General features: G+C 44.6%; 1 protein-coding gene across 1 annotated transcript in view; it reads right to left on the reverse strand.

Annotated features, from left to right (window-relative positions):
• LOC138947475 (zinc finger HIT domain-containing protein 2-like) overlaps window positions 1-17,539 on the reverse strand; it is a 227,274-nt gene that overhangs the window by 155,394 nt on the left and 54,341 nt on the right. The window contains exons 3-4 of the mRNA XM_070318953.1: window positions 13,925-14,068; window positions 12,734-12,928 (exon numbers count right to left, since the gene is read on the reverse strand). Coding sequence (XP_070175054.1) covers window positions 12,734-12,928; window positions 13,925-14,068 — 339 coding nt within the window. The remainder of the gene's footprint in view (window positions 1-12,733; window positions 12,929-13,924; window positions 14,069-17,539) is intronic.

Genomic DNA, 17,539 nt, shown 5'->3' on the forward strand with positions numbered 1-17,539 from the left:
AATCCAGCTCCTGGCCTTCACGTGGCGGGCCCTGTCTTCGACTAACAGGAGAAGGGATGCAGGCGGGTCACTGGCGCCTTAAAACCAGCTGCTTCGGGCAGATGGGGCTCGTTAACCTTGGATGGTCGCTCATCTAGGAGAAGGACAACTCCGATTTCAAAACCCGCACTGCCTTGTGTGCGCCTTGGGAAAGGCAAAGGCTACAAGAAGGAAAACTTCGACGTCAAACCCGGGTAGAGTGGACTCGACAGCCCAGCAAGGCAGCTACTCTTGGGGAGGAGGCAACCCTGAGTAAGAACCTCAACCACCGAAGACGGAAGACAGCAGCCAACTTGGCGTGGGGAGAAAATCGGCTGTCTACGCTCCCACGATAATATGGCCGTACAATTATCCTTGGATCGATGTGGTGTCGTCCTGGTGTCCCGCAGCCAGGGTAGGACGGCGCCGGGCCTCCAGCCTCAAGGAGGTCCAACTTCAGCGACTGACTGCGGTTCTGACCCTCTTCCTTTGACCGGGGGAGGGCAGAATAGAGCTACCGGTCAACAACTTCGCATCATGCATTGGAATGCAGAAGGGGTGCGACAGAAGAAACTTGAACTGCAACAGTTCCTCAAATCACAACAAATAGACATATGTTGCATCCAAGAGACCCATCTCAACAGCTCCCATAGATTCTCTGTAAGAGGATATGAAACACATCGATTTGACCGGGAAAACAGACCAAAAGGTGGAGTCCTAACTCTGGTAAAAACCAACCTGTCTTCCATAGAGGTGCAAAGATCAGAAGATGCTGACATGGAATTCATCACCGTGAAGCTCATTCTCCCAGAAAGAAACCTGACCATTTGCAACCTCTACAGTCCGCCCAACAAGATGATGCAACTTCACTGTCTTCGACCTGGCACTGAAGACTGGATTGTAGTTGGCGACTTCAACAGCCACTCCCCCAGCTGGGGTTATCCAAGTCTGGATGCAAAAGGCGAAGAAGTGGAAGACTGGCTCATCGAAAACCAGCTGGTCCTTGTCAACAAGCCTGATGATCCCCCAACCTTCTATTCCAGAGTGTGGAAGAAGACCAGCACACCTGATCTTGCCATAGGAACTGACAACGTGCACAAGATCACGAAGAGAGAGGTCAGCGAGCAACTTGGAGGCAGCGACCACAGACCCACAATCCTGACCATTGCCAAGCAGGTCATCCCCAGCACAGGGAAATTGCCGCCCAGTTGGAACTACAAGAAAGCCAACTGGATGCTCTTCAGCCAACTCACTGACCTCTACACAAAGTCCATCACCTTCGATAGGCACAGTGTCGACAGGAACGCCTCCATGTTCAACTCCGCCATACTCCAGGCAGCGAAAAAGTCCATTCCAAGAGGCAGGCGGCGTGACTACAAACCGTACTGGAACAACGCCCTGGAAGAGTTGCACAAGAAGCTGAGCGAAGCGAGAGAAAACATGGAGAAGGACCCCACACCTGAAAATGTGGCGCGACACTCGCAGATAAGGACAGACTTTGACAAAGAAAAGCAGCGCCAAACCCAGAACAGCTGGAGAGAGAAAACGGCCTCCTTAAACATGGAGAAAGACACTCAAAAGCTATGGCAGCTGACCAAGACACTGAACGAGGACAACTCTGGGAGGAGGAAGGTCACCCTCCACACTAACACCGGAGATGTCACAGGCAAAACAGCCGCAAATGTCTTCGCCAAAGCTTTTGAGGCGGATAGTACAGTGACGGTCCCTGCTGACAGACTGAAGGATGTCAGAAGCCAGACTCGAGCTGCACTTCACAACACAGCAAGTACTGATTTGGACCCATGCATGACCGAACGTCTGATCCTCCGTGAGCTGGAAGAAGCACTGAGAAAGCTGAAGCAGAAGAAGGCCCCAGGCCCTGATGGCATCTCCAACGACATGTTGAAGCACCTCGGCCCTGGTGCAAAGCGATTCCTTCTGTCCATCTACAACCAGAGCTGGTCGACAGGCACTGTGCCTACGAGTTGGAAAGTCGCCCTTATAAGACCCATCCCGAAGAAAGGAAAGGATAAGCGTGACCCATCCAGCTATCGACCCATCAGCCTACTCAGTTGCGTTGGAAAGCTTCTGGAAAGGATCGTGAACAAGAGACTGTTGTCGCTTCTTGAGTCCAGATCTTTCCTTGCACCCACCCAAACAGGCTACCGGCAACATCGCAGCACCAAAGACCAGCTTGCCCTCTTGACGCAGGAGATTGAAGATGCCTTCCAAGAGAAAAAGAAGGTCCTGGCAGTGTTCTTTGATCTGTCCCGGGCCTTCGACACAGTCTGGAAGGAAGGGCTGCTACTGAAGCTTTTGCATGCGGGCGTCCATGGCAAGATGTTCAAGTGGCTGAGTGATTTCCTCTTCAATAGAACAGCAAGAGTGATGGTAGACGGGACGACCAGCAACCTCGTGAAGCTGAGAGAGGGTGTCCCACAAGGCGGAGTGATCTCCCCTACCCTCTTCCTCGTCTACATAAATGACATCACAACAACGGTGCCAAAACATGTCTCGAACACCCTGCATGCGGATGACTTTGCAGTCTGGTGTGCAGAAGAACACACCTCCACAGCAACACACCGTATCCAGAACACCATCAATAGCGTGTCCAGCTGGTCAGAACACTGGGCATTACAGCTGAACACTACCAAGACGGTCAGCACTCTCTTCTCACTCTCCACCTCCAAGGAAAAGGTCCTGCTGAAACTGAAAGACCAAGCAGTCCCACAGGTCGACACGCCAACGTTTCTGGGAGTCACCCTGGACACACGTCTGACGTGGAGGCCGCAGATTGAAGCGACAGAAGGAAGAGCGATGAAGAAGCTTTCGCTCATGAAGAAATTGGCAGGAACCCAGTGGGGCGCAAACTCTGGCATTCTGAAACAGGTCTACACAGGCGCTGTCAGACCGGTCATGGAATACGCCTCCTCAACATGGACCACTGCCTCCAAAACCAACAAAGGAAAGCTGGACAAAGTCCAGAACATGGGGCTAAGGATCATCCTCGGTGCCATGAAAAGTACACCCATCCAAGAAATGGAGAAAACAGCAGACCTGGAACCACTCGAGGACAGACGAGAGTACAAAGCTGTCCTCCAGGGAGAGAAGATGAAGAGACTGACCACTCACCCACTTCACCAAAATCTCAACAAGGGCACCAAGAACAGGCTGAAACGAAAGAGCCTCAAACATCAGGTCAAGGACCTCCAAACGGAGTATGCTGAAGCTCTGGAAGCTGACCCCAACTGCTGTGAGACACTCGTCTCAGACGTCTGGGCCCCACGCAAGAGCTTCCATGAAGTCAGAACAGATGTACCAGGACTGACAGCAAAGGGCGAACAGTCACCACATGTCCAGAAGGCCCTCGCCATGGAGATGATTCAGGACCGCTACCCACATTGCACCTGGACTCACGTCTACACAGACGGCTCCTCAGAGAACGCCGTAAGGAATGGAGGCAGTGGCGTCTACATCCGTCGCCCAAACGGGACCACCACCTCCCTCTCCGTCCCAGCTGGTGACCTGAGCTCGAACTACAGGGCCGAGCTCCACGCCCTCATCACTGCAGCAGAGCACGCAGCAGGGGAAGACCACAGTCGGCAAAACATCGTCCTCCTCACTGACTCCCTGTCCGCCCTCCAGTCCCTTCTGTCTGGCCCCACTGACCTCCCCACCAGGCAACTCGACAACTGCCTCAGCACCCTGTCTCAACACAACAAGGTGGTGCTCCAGTGGATACCGGCTCATGTCGGCATTGCCGGCAATGAAGAAGCGGACAGGCTGGCAAAAGGAGGTGCGAGACTTCCCCAACCACACAACTCCACCTCATACAAAGAAGCCAAGACTCTTCTACAACGGAAGAAGAAAGAAAACTGGAAAAAGAGAAACGGAGACTACAACCCACAGGAAGACCCCATCAACAAACTAGACCGGAGAAGCCAAACCACCATTTTCCGTCTAAGGACAGGGCACTGTGGACTGAAGAAACACCTCAAGAGACTGGGCCTTGCGGATGACGCACACTGTGAATGTGGCTCGGAAGAGCAAACTCCGGAGCACATTCTCCAGAACTGCCCCCATCTAGAGACAATACGCCAGAAGTTCTGGCAAGAAGAGACCAGTGTTGGAGCCAAACTCTGGGGTCCTGCCGACGAACTGCGCAAGACTGCGGACTTCCTGGCAGCCACTGGTCTGAGGATCTAGCACGGCCACCAACATCGAACGCAGAAGAAGAAGAAGAAGAAGCATATGAACCCTACCTGTCCCCCCATTTAGCATATGAACCCTACCTGTCCCCCCATTTAGCATATGAACCCTATCTGTCCCCCCATTTAGCATATGAACCCTACCTGTCCCCCCATTTAGCATATGAACCCTACCTGTCCCCCCATTTAGCATATGAACCCTATCTGTCCCCCCATTTAGCATATGAACCCTACCTGTCCCCCCATTTAGCATATGAACCTACCTGTCCCCCCATTTAGCATATGAACCTACCTGTCCCCCCATTTAGCATATGAACCCTACCTGTCCCCCCATTTAGCATATGAACCCTACCTGTCCCCCCATTTAGCATATGAACCCTACCTGTCCCAAGATAGGTCAATTGGTGCTAAGAGGACGTACAAATCAAACAATCAGTCAGTCAGACGATCGTAAAAGACTAACAATCGACCTCATTCCATGTTAATATTGTTTTAATGTGTAGTTTACACCTATTCCTCTTTGAATTCGAGATTGATACAGCCTACTGTGTTTTGGATAAACGTATCGTATCGGTGACCTAGTTACCCACTTGCAGTGTAGAAATGCAAATGGCTGCTTTTCGTTCGGTTTTGGTTTCTGATTTGTGTTGTTTTGTTCGAGGTTTGGATGGGTGGGTGGGTTCAATTCGTCTTTGAATTCGACATTGATACAGCCTACTGTGTTATGGATAAACGTATCGTATCAGTGACCAAGGTACATTTTATTTTAAAATTGTACACACTCATTCACTGATTCAGTAAAAAATTGCTGCTTTTCTGTTCGTTTTGTTTTTTTCCTTTTTGTTTTGGTTGAGGAAGGTGGTGGCGGTGGAGGAGATTAATTTGTCTGTGTTGTGGATAAACCTATCGTATCTGTGAGTGTGACCTGGGTAGCACTGATTCAGTGTAGAAATGACTGCTATTTTTTCGTTGTTTTCTTTTTTTTTTTTATCGTGTTTTGCACTTTTGGGATTGGGGGTAGGTTTGGTGTTGGTATGCGTGAGTGAAGCAGCTGCCTGACATTTACACAACACTGTATTAGTGTATGTGTCCATAGAACTACACATTGCATGATAGCTTTTGTTTTAAGTAGGATTGTAAAATACATTTGTGTGGCACTGATCGACCTTGATTTGCACCCAGATAAGCGATACCTTCCCCGAGTACTGTAGCTGTGACTGTAGGCAACAATGTCATCTTAAAAAGAAAAAAAATGGTTCCAATTACTAACTTTAGCCTATGCTACTTCAGTACTTGTGTGAGAAATAACTTATTATATATATAATTATATATAACATCATGATTCATACCAATGTGTTTCATTTTGCTCTATGTTATGTTATTGTAAATTATTTGTTTGTTTGTTTGTTTTAGGCAAGCCTGCATCACCCTCTTTGCACCAGCAGCAGAGCGCATTTACATCTGCTGAACATGGCAATTCATGGGAAGACGATACCTCAGAATAACCTCTCCACTGCATTTGCAGGCCATACTGTTACTAAAGGTGCGTTCAGTATAAAACGATAATGTTTTGTTCACTCATGCTATTCACAGTTAAAATTAAATTGCATTAGTTTCCACCTGTTTGGTGTTCAAGGGTCAAGTGCTCCTGCACATTCACTGCTTCTGTAATGTCAACATAAGACAAGCTCACAGACACAGTAAGTGTTTGGGGGTGCCATGCCTGTTTTTCCAAACATGATATCAAGCCTAAGCATGTTGTTAGCTATCACTGTAGGCCAGCAATCCTTCTCGCAGCAAATTATGAACTCTGATGTGCATACTTTCAATAAATAGGGCATACAAATATATATCAAGCGAACACTGCATGAAATACACATGGGAGCAAATCACTTGTTGTTGCTAGTATTCAGTGGTTGCGGTGTGTCTTTCTTCGTCTCACTGTAAGTATTAAGAGCGTGACTGGCCCAGGGCACATACAGATCCTGTCAAAGTTATTTCTTGAAAATATCTATTGATGATTGTAATAAGTGGTTATATTTTACAGGTATGCTTAGTCACAAGTTCCCGCCACCGCCACCTCACAAAGGGTTCCCAGTGCCAGACTCCTCAGGAAGGTTTTCCTGGTTTTCCATTAAAGACTTTCGGACACAGATCAAGTCTACGTTTGGCACCGTCCTGAAGTTTGACTCTTCTCTAGAACTAGAAGGTAAGAAGACATAGAACAAGTAGATGTTCATAAGCTTGTCTAATTTGTTGTGCATAAATATACAGTGACCCTAAAGGTTCATTTCTATTGTAAGGCATGACCCAGCAATAATGTAAATCTCCACATTTAAGACCTGTACCGTTACATTTGCATTAATATACAGTAACCAAAAAGGTTCATTTCTATTCGAAGGCTATTCATTGATTGAATGCGGAATTGTTATTTTTAATTATCTGAATAAAACTATTTAAACCAACAAATAGAGAAAGGTTCACCTTCAAGAGGACAGAGCCAATTTTGTACAATAACATTTGAACATTAATTTTGTGTGTGTGGATATATGGACACTTTTGATGAAGAAAAGAAAATTCTACTATGTTACTCTACTTTATGCTTGTTCAGCAACAGTACTTAGAATTCACTATGAATTGTTACATATTGTAGTTTTGTTGACCATATGGTGGGGTTGTTGAAAGGGTAACATCCGTGATAAATCTTTTGATAAAATTTGCACTATTGTAAGTATTGCTCTTTGTTGTTTTTACATATCTGCAACAACAACGCTACCGGGATCAGAACAAGGCACTGCAGAAGGGTGTACCAACGATTCTCAACTCCGCGCTAACCTGCTGGGAGTCAGTGGAGATACTCCTGCTTGCAGCCAATAGACTTATGGACCGACATAATGATTCGACTTGACTTCTTCCATTGGATTCGTCGTTTTTATGCAGCGGTCAGACTCAGACGGTTCGAAGCGGCATTATTTGCTGCTGCTTTTGGCTGTCAACATGGCACTACTGGCAGTTGCGACCTTCAAACTGTGGCTTGAAAAAATGATGGACAGCATCAAACAGCGTCTTTTTCTCCGTTCAAACTTTTTGGGAATTTCAGGCATGCACTACGGCAGAGAACCATCAGCTGCCTAACAACTTTCTTGTGAAGACCTTGTGTTTGTATAAGTGAATCAGTGACTGCCTGCAATAGATTGTTACAATTGAATCGCAACTATTTGACAACCCTTTAATGTTCTAAAATCTAGAGTCATAAACAAGAAAGGTTAGTTTATGGAATATGGTGTCATAGGCAATAGGTTTACAAGCATGTTGGCCTGAGTGTGTTTGTTGTAGGTGGACATACAAATACTGAAACTGTAGGTGTGAAAGGAACTTGGCTGAGTAGGCGCTGATTGGGCGTTTTGACTCCAGCTATGTTGATGCTGACATCTAATCTAAGTCGACGCCGACTCAGCCAAGTTCCTTTCATTGTCTCAGTACTATTTCTATACCTGTCCACGACACAGACCTTATTATAATAATGAATATTTTGGTTTTTTTCTGAATTTAAGGTTTCAATGTCATAAAATAATATTTCTTCTTGGTGTTGTTGTTATACATGCACAGGCCTATTTTGGAGTTTTTGTCCATACTACCCACCATAACTGCCTAATAACTTTCTTGTGAAGACTTTTTGCTGAAAGATATTTTCAGAAAGGGTGAGACTGAGAGTGATGTTTGAACATTGGCAGTTCAAATGTAATCTATCACCCATGTGACAAGTTGCTTGTTTGAGTGAATCACTCAATCAGTTATTGCCTTGCGTGCAATGGATTGTTACAATTGTACATGACTTAGTAGTGTCTATACAATGGAACCTGCAACACACACACCCTGAATATCAATTTCCGCCTTCTATGGCTTCTGAGAAGAATGACATGTGCACCTACACCGTTTGGCGTGCGATAGCAAAACTGACTGTTTTGGATACAAATTTCATTGTTCTTCTAATGACAGTCATATAACTGCACTCAAAAGAATCTGCCTAGATTTTTTATGATGGGTAGTATACAGTGGTCCTTGGTTCAAACCTCCAACTAATGCATTGCATAATATTGTCTGTGATGCTAGAAGGCTTCAGCAACCCTACTACTTTAATTTAAGCAAAGTACTCGTATGCTTATACAAATTGAGAAGATGCTATCTTTTGTGAATGTGATTGTTGTCAGTACAATAAGTCACATGTTTTGTTTCTGTTTTGGACAGGAGGTGTGTTTATTTATGAATATATACTGTTCAAAAAAAGAAACGCATAGTTGCTACTTGCCAAATTTGTTTTATTTTTCGAAAAAATTAACAGAAAATCCAATATTTAGATTATTTGTTTGAAATTTGGTATGGACACAGTTGAATGCACACACAGTTCATTTGCATCTTCAAATCAATCAGTCAATCAATACGATTGGGTACCGAGGCTGTCAAGTCAGTAGGGGGTGTGACTGCCTTGAGCAGCAACAACTGCCCGGCACCTTCTGGGCATGGACTGGATCAGATGCCGGATATCTTGCTGTGGGATGGTGTCCCACTCCTCCTGAAGTGCCTGCAATAGATCGCGGTGATTTGCCGGCGCTTCTTCTCGCCTGCGCACACGTCTGTCCAATTCATCCCAGAGGTGTTCTATCGGGTTCATGTCTGGCGACATGGATGGCCAGGGAAGCACCTGGACATGGTGGTCGGTGAGGAACTGGGTGGTGAGTCGTGCTGTGTGCGGGCGAGCGTTGTCCTGCTGGAATATGGCATCCTGGTCAGCCAGAAGAGGAAGGGCGTGTGGGCGCAGAATTTCCTCCACGTATCGCTGGGCAGTTATGCGCCCTTGGACGTGCACCAGGGTGCTCCTTCCAGCGGTATTGATCGCCCCCCACACCATGACGCCTCCACCACCATGAACGGGTGCCTCATCCACACAGTTGGGCGCGTAACGTTCGTTTACTCTCCGGTAGACCCTCCTCCGACCATCATGTCGCTGGAGCAGGAAGTAGGACTCGTCGCTGAACCACACGTGTCTCCAGTGATTCCGGACGGTCCAGCGAAGGTGCTGGTTGCCCCACTGCACTCGGTTCTGGCGATGGCGGCGGGTGAGGACAGCTCCTCTGTGAGGTCTGCGAGCTCTCAAACCAGCTTCATGCAGGCGGTTCCGCACGGTCTGGTCCGATAATCGGTGTGGCCCGGGGAGAGCCTGGACAGAAGATGAGGCCGACAGGAAACGATTCCGGAGGTGGCGGAGCCGTATGAAGCGGTCGTGAGCAGCAGTTGTCGCCCTTGGTCTTCCCGCTCGTGGCAAGTCAGCAACGGAGCCAGTGGCTTGAAACCTGACCCACAGTCTACTGATGGTGCTCTGGGACACGTGGAAGTGCCTGGCGATTGCACTTTGACTTTGGCCTGCTTGTAAACGACCCAATGCAATTTGGCGGTCTTCTCTGCTCAATCGGGCCATCTTTCGTCGCTAAATTGTCGTCTGATTTCTTTGTGGCGAACAATCCGCTTTTATGGGTTTTGGAAGACATGGTGAGAGCTCAATATTCCCCGAGTTTCACGAGATTACACTGAAGCATGACGAGTGGTCATGCCAAATGAGCAATTTTGACATTGTAGCCACTGATAACGCATGCGTCACGTGCAGAGAGTCACTTGTGGCAATGGACGAAAGGTCGACGACCAGATAAACATTTTCTGAAGTTTGGTGGATATCCTTGTAGCCATATAACTAAATTAACCAAATATTACAAGCTATGCGTTTCTTTTTTTGAACAGTATACAAAAGTGAATTTGAAGCTCTTTATGTTTGTGACAGTGTGCGCGCCCCCCCCCCCCCCCCCCCCCCCCCCCGACTAGCCCCCCCCCCCCACACACACTTTTGTCAAAATGAGCATCATAGCAACAGGAACAGATGTGTTGTATATATGTGATCGTGTTTGATCTGCTAGATTTTGATTTGTATACAATATATCTGTGAATTTCAGCATGGGAGTAGCTTTGACCGTCCCTTCCAAAACAGATTCCAAAGTAGATTTACAATCATTTAGCCGACTTAGTTTGTCCATCTATGTGCTGTAGGTCAGAATTAGAGAGGATACTATCTAGTGGTTGTAAGCTTGTTTGATGTCTTGTTTTAGGGTTCACGAGGAGTAACCATACACTGTGAACGGGGTGGGGGTTGGACAATCAAAAATCAGCAAGACAGTTTGACGTTGGTAGAAGAAAGAAGGCTTTACTTGAGTGTTGTTGGATATGCTGTGGTTCCGTACATTTTTACTCCCCCCCCCTCCCCGCCGTATTGAGTGACAGGTGATATGGTTTCCAATGGAGGTTCTGGTTGTAATTAATGTACCCTCCCCCTACTGCAATGATGTACGTGCCCCCTACAGAGAAAGGACTTGGTTTAAAATGTACCCTCCCCCTATACACACTCTCCCCTTCTAATTGTGATTGATAATGGGCTTTGAATGGTAATCAGGTGAAAAAGCTGTTGGGTTTGCTATTGTGAATGTACAGCTTATAATTATGATGTAATTTGCCATGGTTGTCAATAATGTACCCATTCCCTTCCCTTGTATTGCAACCCCTTTTTTTGTAAAAATGTCTGGAGAGAATGCTTTCAGATTTGAGAGAGAAAGGACTGGTTTGAGATTGACTGATCCATATGATTAAGGATTTTGCAATGTATTTGCTGCATGGCAGTACATCTTGGCTATGTATGACAATAATATTACATGCACAATGGTAAAAAAAACCACAAAAAAACATGAATGTATTACGACTGTAAACCTCATTGGCTGAATGTGGTGATGTAGCAAACTGTTCCATGTTGTTCTGTCATTGTCTGGATTTTGTTTTTCACTGACAATAAGGACTTTTCAATTTAAAGTTCTTCCGCCATAAAAGAATTGAAGAAAGTGAACCAGCTAAATTTCAACATCTCAGTACCAACTCACACATTGTCTCATAGTCAGTTACCAAAGGTAGCATTCACCAAGCCATCAAGAGAAATACATGTGTGACACAACAGATTGCAGTGTCCCACAATTAAAATACTAACTAAACACAATCTTAGATTGTAGATCACAGAAATAGTACAGTACAAACTGCTGACTGTACAGTGCAACCCCCATTAAAGACCAAGAAATATCTCATAAAATCAGGTCTTAAAAAAAGGGTTTCTTATTATGGAGGTAAAGTGACATGTTATTAACAGAAAGCTGAAAACAAAGGGTCTTAAAGTGGGTTTAGTCTTTACAAAAAATTGAGGGGGTCTTATAAGGGTTCCACTGTAGAATAATTAGCTTTGTTATAACGAGTTTTGCTGAATGCTGCCAATTTATGACAACAGAACAATCAAACTCAATTTCTATCCACAAATTTCGACTTTTAACCTTTAAAGGCTGCCCTTTTCGTAGCGTTCATTAATTAATTCCTATTGTTTACATGTGCCAATAATGTTATAAAACTGTACATAAGGGGATATAATAACGATTAGCTGTAGCTTTCGAACACAGAAACAAATTATTTCAGTATTGCAAAGTGGTTTTGATAGTGTCGAATGTAAACAAAACAGTCTCAAAGTGAAAGTGGATGTTTCCTGGAAATTTTGTTTGTTTGTTTGCTTAACGCCCAGACGACCACGAAGGGCCATATCAGGGCGGTGCTGCTTTGACATATAACGTGCGCCACACACAAGACAGAAGTCGCAGCACAGGTTTCATGTTTCACCCAGTCACATTATTCTGACACCGGACCAAACAGTCCTAGCACTAACCCCATAATGCCAGACGCCATGCGGGGCAGCCACTAGATTGCCAATTTTAAAGTCTTAGGTATGACCCGGCCGGGGTTCGAACCCACGACCTCCCGATCACGGGGCAGACGCCTTACCACTAGGCCAACCGTGCCGGTTTCCCGGAAATTGCGAAGTTAACAAGAATACAGAAAAGCGCGCTTTCCTGCTGAGCACACTACGCTACCGCGCCAATCTGGCGTGTCAATATCACTACGTTTTTCACGTGGAAGGTGAGCGATTTCCTTCACGCGGGGATTGGCGACGCTGTACTGTCTGTGTTGACGGTCTAAAAATAGCCCAAGTCCTGGAGAACATAGCAATAAAGAATTAATTATTTCTCGTAATTGGTAAGGACTTCAAAGCTAAAACTTTGCAGGAAGCTTAATTTATACATCCCCGCAACGATGGGAAAAGCCCTGGAAGTAATTAAATAGGACAATGTCAGCCTTTAACCACCCAATAAAAACACAACCTGGGGGGCCGTATCAAACGGTAAGTAAACCCCTTACAAGCAATAACACCAATAAGGGGCCGTTTCAAAAGCTTCCCTGAATGATAGACAACACTGTAACGACATGAGTGATCAGTTCCCTCCCTTGCTAGAATTCTGTACAGTTCTACAGTTGCATTGCACATCGGTGTGGTCGAACCCCTGCGATCGACAGCAAGAATGGTAATGAACGTAACTCACCAGAACACCACGGTCACAGATACAACCACTGCAGACAATCACAGCTTGCAGAGAGAAAGGATCACTACTGCAGACAGTGTAGTCAAAAAGCTCGATGCCTGGCAGTGGCAGGCTGTCTGGTGATGACGTCACAACTCCCACATATAGTGGCTCCTCTACTTGTTCACTGCTGTCCAAAAATATCTGGACCTCGACCTATGTAAATGCGCCGAAAACTTTAACGACGATATCAACTAAATACAGAGAGAGAGAGAGAGAGAGAGAGACAGAGAGAGAGAGAGAGAGAGACAGAGACAGAGACAGAGACAGAGACAGAGAGACAGAGACAGAGAGACAGAGACAGAGAGAGACACAGAGAGAGAGAGACAGAGAGAGAGAGAGATTCGGATTCGGATGGTTTATTCACATAGGCCATTGCCCCTAGTGAAGGGGTGTGAACAAAAGCAAAAACATTGAATCATTTTTACATTCAGTAGACTCAAAACAGTGCATATTTTTCTCAAAAGTGGATAACAGATACATCAATGCAAACATCAACATACGAAATTACGATAACAGTGTTTCTCGCATCTTAAATGCTTTATACAAATACAAACATAAATCACGTACAGTTTTTTCATGTATTGAAGCTAAAAGAAGGCTGAGTCGAAAAGCACATGGTTGCCTGTAATATTTCAATGGGATGAATTTTTCTCTCAATTTATGGAAGTATGGACAGACAAGAACAAAATGAACTTCATTTTCCAGTTTATCTTTACAAAAGGGACACATGTAATTATTAACATCATAAACTTTTTTGTAACGATGAGTGTGAACGGCAATTTCAGAGATCCCTAACCTAAACCTTATCATCATGAATCTTATGTCTGTCAATATTGAACAAAAGGTAAGGTTTGATCTCAGGAACAGTACAAAATGTTCTATACTGAGCTAAAAAAGAATCGAATCTCTGGAGTCTAAAGTAAGCTTTCGGCAAGGGGAATAGAAACGTGTGTACGTACGTGTGTGTGTGTGTGTGTGTGTGTGTGTGTGTGTGTGTGTGTGTGTGTGTGTGTGTGTGTGTGTTAGTGTGTGTTAGTGTGTTAGTGTGTGTGTGTGTGTGTTTGTGTGTGTTAGTGTGTGTGTGTTAGTGTGTTAGGTGTGTGTGTGTGTGTGTGTGTGTGTGTGTGTGTGTGTGTGTGTGTGTGTTACCTCATACAATGTGTTGACCTGCATGGGGTGTTGTGACATGACAAGACCACCTCGTCGTGTATATTTGGGGTTCGCATACTGTGCTGCCTTCTGGTCGATGCCAAGCTGGACAAACTCCCCTTTGTTGAGATGGAAACGCAAGGTCTGGAAAGTGACATTAACAATGTTGAAGTGTACGAGTATAATATTTATTGAATCCCATTACTTAACTGTGTAAGGACACACACTGTTTATATTTGTATGGTCTACTCAAATGTGTTGACATAGGACTGACGGCGTGTTAAATGTTTAAGAAAATCACTCTGCATTATGGTCTCCGATAAATAATGGACTCTCCCCGTAATTCAAGAAAAGGAGGAAAGCGGTACAAACTAATGTGTTTGACAGGAAAGAGTTGCACTTATCACGCTTGGGATGTTGCTGGAGTTAGTGGGGGAGAAGTCTATATTCAGTTTATATAGTTCCCGTTTGAATGATAAAAACAAAACACACAAATAAACAGCAAGCACATAACATTATAAGTAAAATCGGCTTTGAAAAATCAATTTTCGGGTATATGAATCCCTTTATATTCAGTGCAGTGTACTGCGACAGTAGAAGCAACATCAAAGTCAAAACAATTTTAAGCTTTGTTAACTGAAATTGTTAAGCTGTTTCCATTCGGGAACTCTTGAATTAGCGAGAACACTTACGTTCTAGGACAGTTACGTATTTGCTTGTTATAGTATGGAGTTCTTTAAATCTGAACTTATGTTCTTTGGTTATGATTCAAAATTAGGGAAGAGGCATTTCTTTATCAATGTCATCTGTTCGTACTCTTGTATTATGCATGTAGAAGGGTGTGGGGGGAGAGGACAGGCAGGACGAATCCGTTATTAGGACGTCTCAATTGTACTACGTGCCTGTTGATCCATTTTCGTGGCGTTATAGGCATTATGAAGAAAACAAGCAGTGCTATGGACATGAAGCGCAATTGACAGGCGCTAGGCACGCGTGTCATTATCACTACGTCTCAAATGTGCCATGTGTCGATATCGCTATTTAAAAACAAAAAGGTTCGGTACCACTTTGTGTAAATTTCAATACTTTTCAGTTAACCCTGCAGCCCCTCTCTCTATCTATACTCTCTCTATCTATACTCTCTCTCTCTCTCTCTCTCTCTCTCTCTCTCTCTCTCTCTCTCTCTCAGGTCTCACTCGCCACAGGCTCGTGGATCCCTATGATATTCATCCGCTGGGTCTTGACTGAAATACAATCCATATAAAAAAACCACTCGTGTTGTAATCTATACATATATATACATCACAATAAAAAGTTCAACACCAACTAACGACGCCCGAATGAAACTACTACTCTCTGGGTTTACGTTACGCGGAGTGACGGTCACCCCGTGTGACAAAAACCTGTTTGTAGTGATGACGAGAGATGGGGAGAGAGAGGTGAAAACTACAAAAGTCACGATAGGGAACATCCCAATATCTCTCAAAAATACTGACATCACGGCAGTGATTCAAAAACTCGGAGGGAAACCCCGTTCCGACCTCTTCATGGAAAGGGCCAGAGATAAAAAAGGGAGGACTCACCCGCTGGATAACTGGCAGACGCTTCATCTATGTCGAGGTACCCGACAAGCCGTTTCCAGAGAGAATCCCCATCGGCACATTCACCGCATCAGTGTTCCACTTCGAGCAGAAGGCCGCTAAAAAACAGCAACAACAACAGGCTCCATGTGGACGTTGCCTCCGGGCCGGACACACCTCTGCCCAGTGTCACAATGACGTAGTGTGCCAAGAATGTGGGAAATCCGGTCACAAACGGGGAGACCCCACGTGCACACCGCTCAGCAAGGATGAGGAAGAAGGGGCCACACTGCACAGTACTGTTCCAGCCACGGGGACTACCCAAGTATCCAACAAGTCCCCTGACGAGAACGACGGAGCTCTCAACCACAACAGCACCACAGAAAACTCCAGCGGCGCACCTGCCGCCATTCCCCTGACACCCCTACAACACCCCCCGACAGGTTACACACGCACCAGCGGGCCGCGTACACACCAGTCCACCTTACCTTTTCCGAGGTCAAGGTCCATGACCCCTGGCAAGAGAAACCGCGTGTCCCCAGGTATGGAAAACGTTTCAGCGACAATAACACGCCTTGACAACACAGTGGTAGACACCGCACATGACGTCACACTTGGCCTTGACCTTGATAGAGATCATAACACGGATGATAGTGTGTGGGGATGACACTGCCTCGTGCATCATGTAGAACTGTTCGGCCTCTGACCTCGCTATGCCCCACGGACTGTCGAGCACGATACACGATTCAAGTATATGTAAGTTATTTTTAGCCATGGCGGCCTTATCGATTTCTACAGTAAACATCCACGGTTTGCGAAATAGAGCAAAACGGAAAGCATCTTTTTTTACAATTTGAGAAAACAACAATTTGATATAATTTGTTTACAAGAGACGTATGTTACAGAGGCAGATGTTGATCAATGGGAAAGAGAATGGGGAGGGAAATTATTTTATTCATCTGCAACGAACCACAGCCTGGGCCAAATGATTTTGGTCCGAAAGAATTTTCCGTATGATGTTAAGTGTGTTGAGAAATCTAAAAGAGTACAGGAACTTAAGGTTCACTTGGATGATGAAATTCTGTATATTATCAATGTTTACAGTCCCACAACTGTTAATGAAAGAAGAACATTTTATAAGTTTCTCATGAATTATATGAATGAAAAAAACGATGTGAGAAAAATAGTTTGTTGGACAATAATTTGGACATTATAAGTGGAGGAAAACATTGTGAAATAGACGTAAATAATTTTAAGAGTTTATTGAATGAACAAGGTTTGAATGATGTATGGCGTTTGTTTCATGCAGAAGATAAAGAGTTTACGTGGTCTCGCAAGACACCTTTTATTGCGAGGAGACTCGATTATATTTTAGCATGTGATGCCGTATTGAACCGTTCTAATAATTGTAAAATACAATCAGTTGCACAAACCGACCACAGAATGGTAATTATGTATTATAATTTAACACATATAGTAAGAGGTCCTTCGTATTGGAAATTTAATGACAGCCTTTTGCGTGATTCTGAGTTTGTTGACAAAATGAATGTGTTTTTGGAACAATATATGAATGATCATTCCGAGGACAACCCCCACGACAAATGGGATTTCTGTAAAATTCAGATAAGGGAATTCTGCATACGATTTAGTAAAAATAAACATAAGCAAAACATTGATAATAAATCTATGTTGCAAAAGCAACTTAACGAAACAGATAAGAAATTGTCAATTGATACAAAAAATCAGGATTTGTTAACACAAAGAGAAAATTTAAAGCACAAACTTGAAATATTCAATATTCAAGAAGCAAAGAGTGCACAAGTAAGATCTCGAGAAAGATTTATTGAACAGGGTGAGAAAAACACTCGCTACTTCTTGAATCTTGAAAAGGTAAGAGCAAACGTTAAGATAATGGACAAATTAATGGATGATTCCGGGAATATGATTACATCACAAGAAGAAATAATGAAAGAGCAAACAAAATTAATTTTACCACGATGTATTTGGAAAAAATATTGATTTTGACGAAAATAAA

The sequence above is a fragment of the Littorina saxatilis genome, linkage group LG14 (genome assembly GCF_037325665.1).
Source record: "Littorina saxatilis isolate snail1 linkage group LG14, US_GU_Lsax_2.0, whole genome shotgun sequence".
Classification (NCBI taxonomy): Eukaryota; Metazoa; Mollusca; class Gastropoda; order Littorinimorpha; family Littorinidae; genus Littorina; species Littorina saxatilis.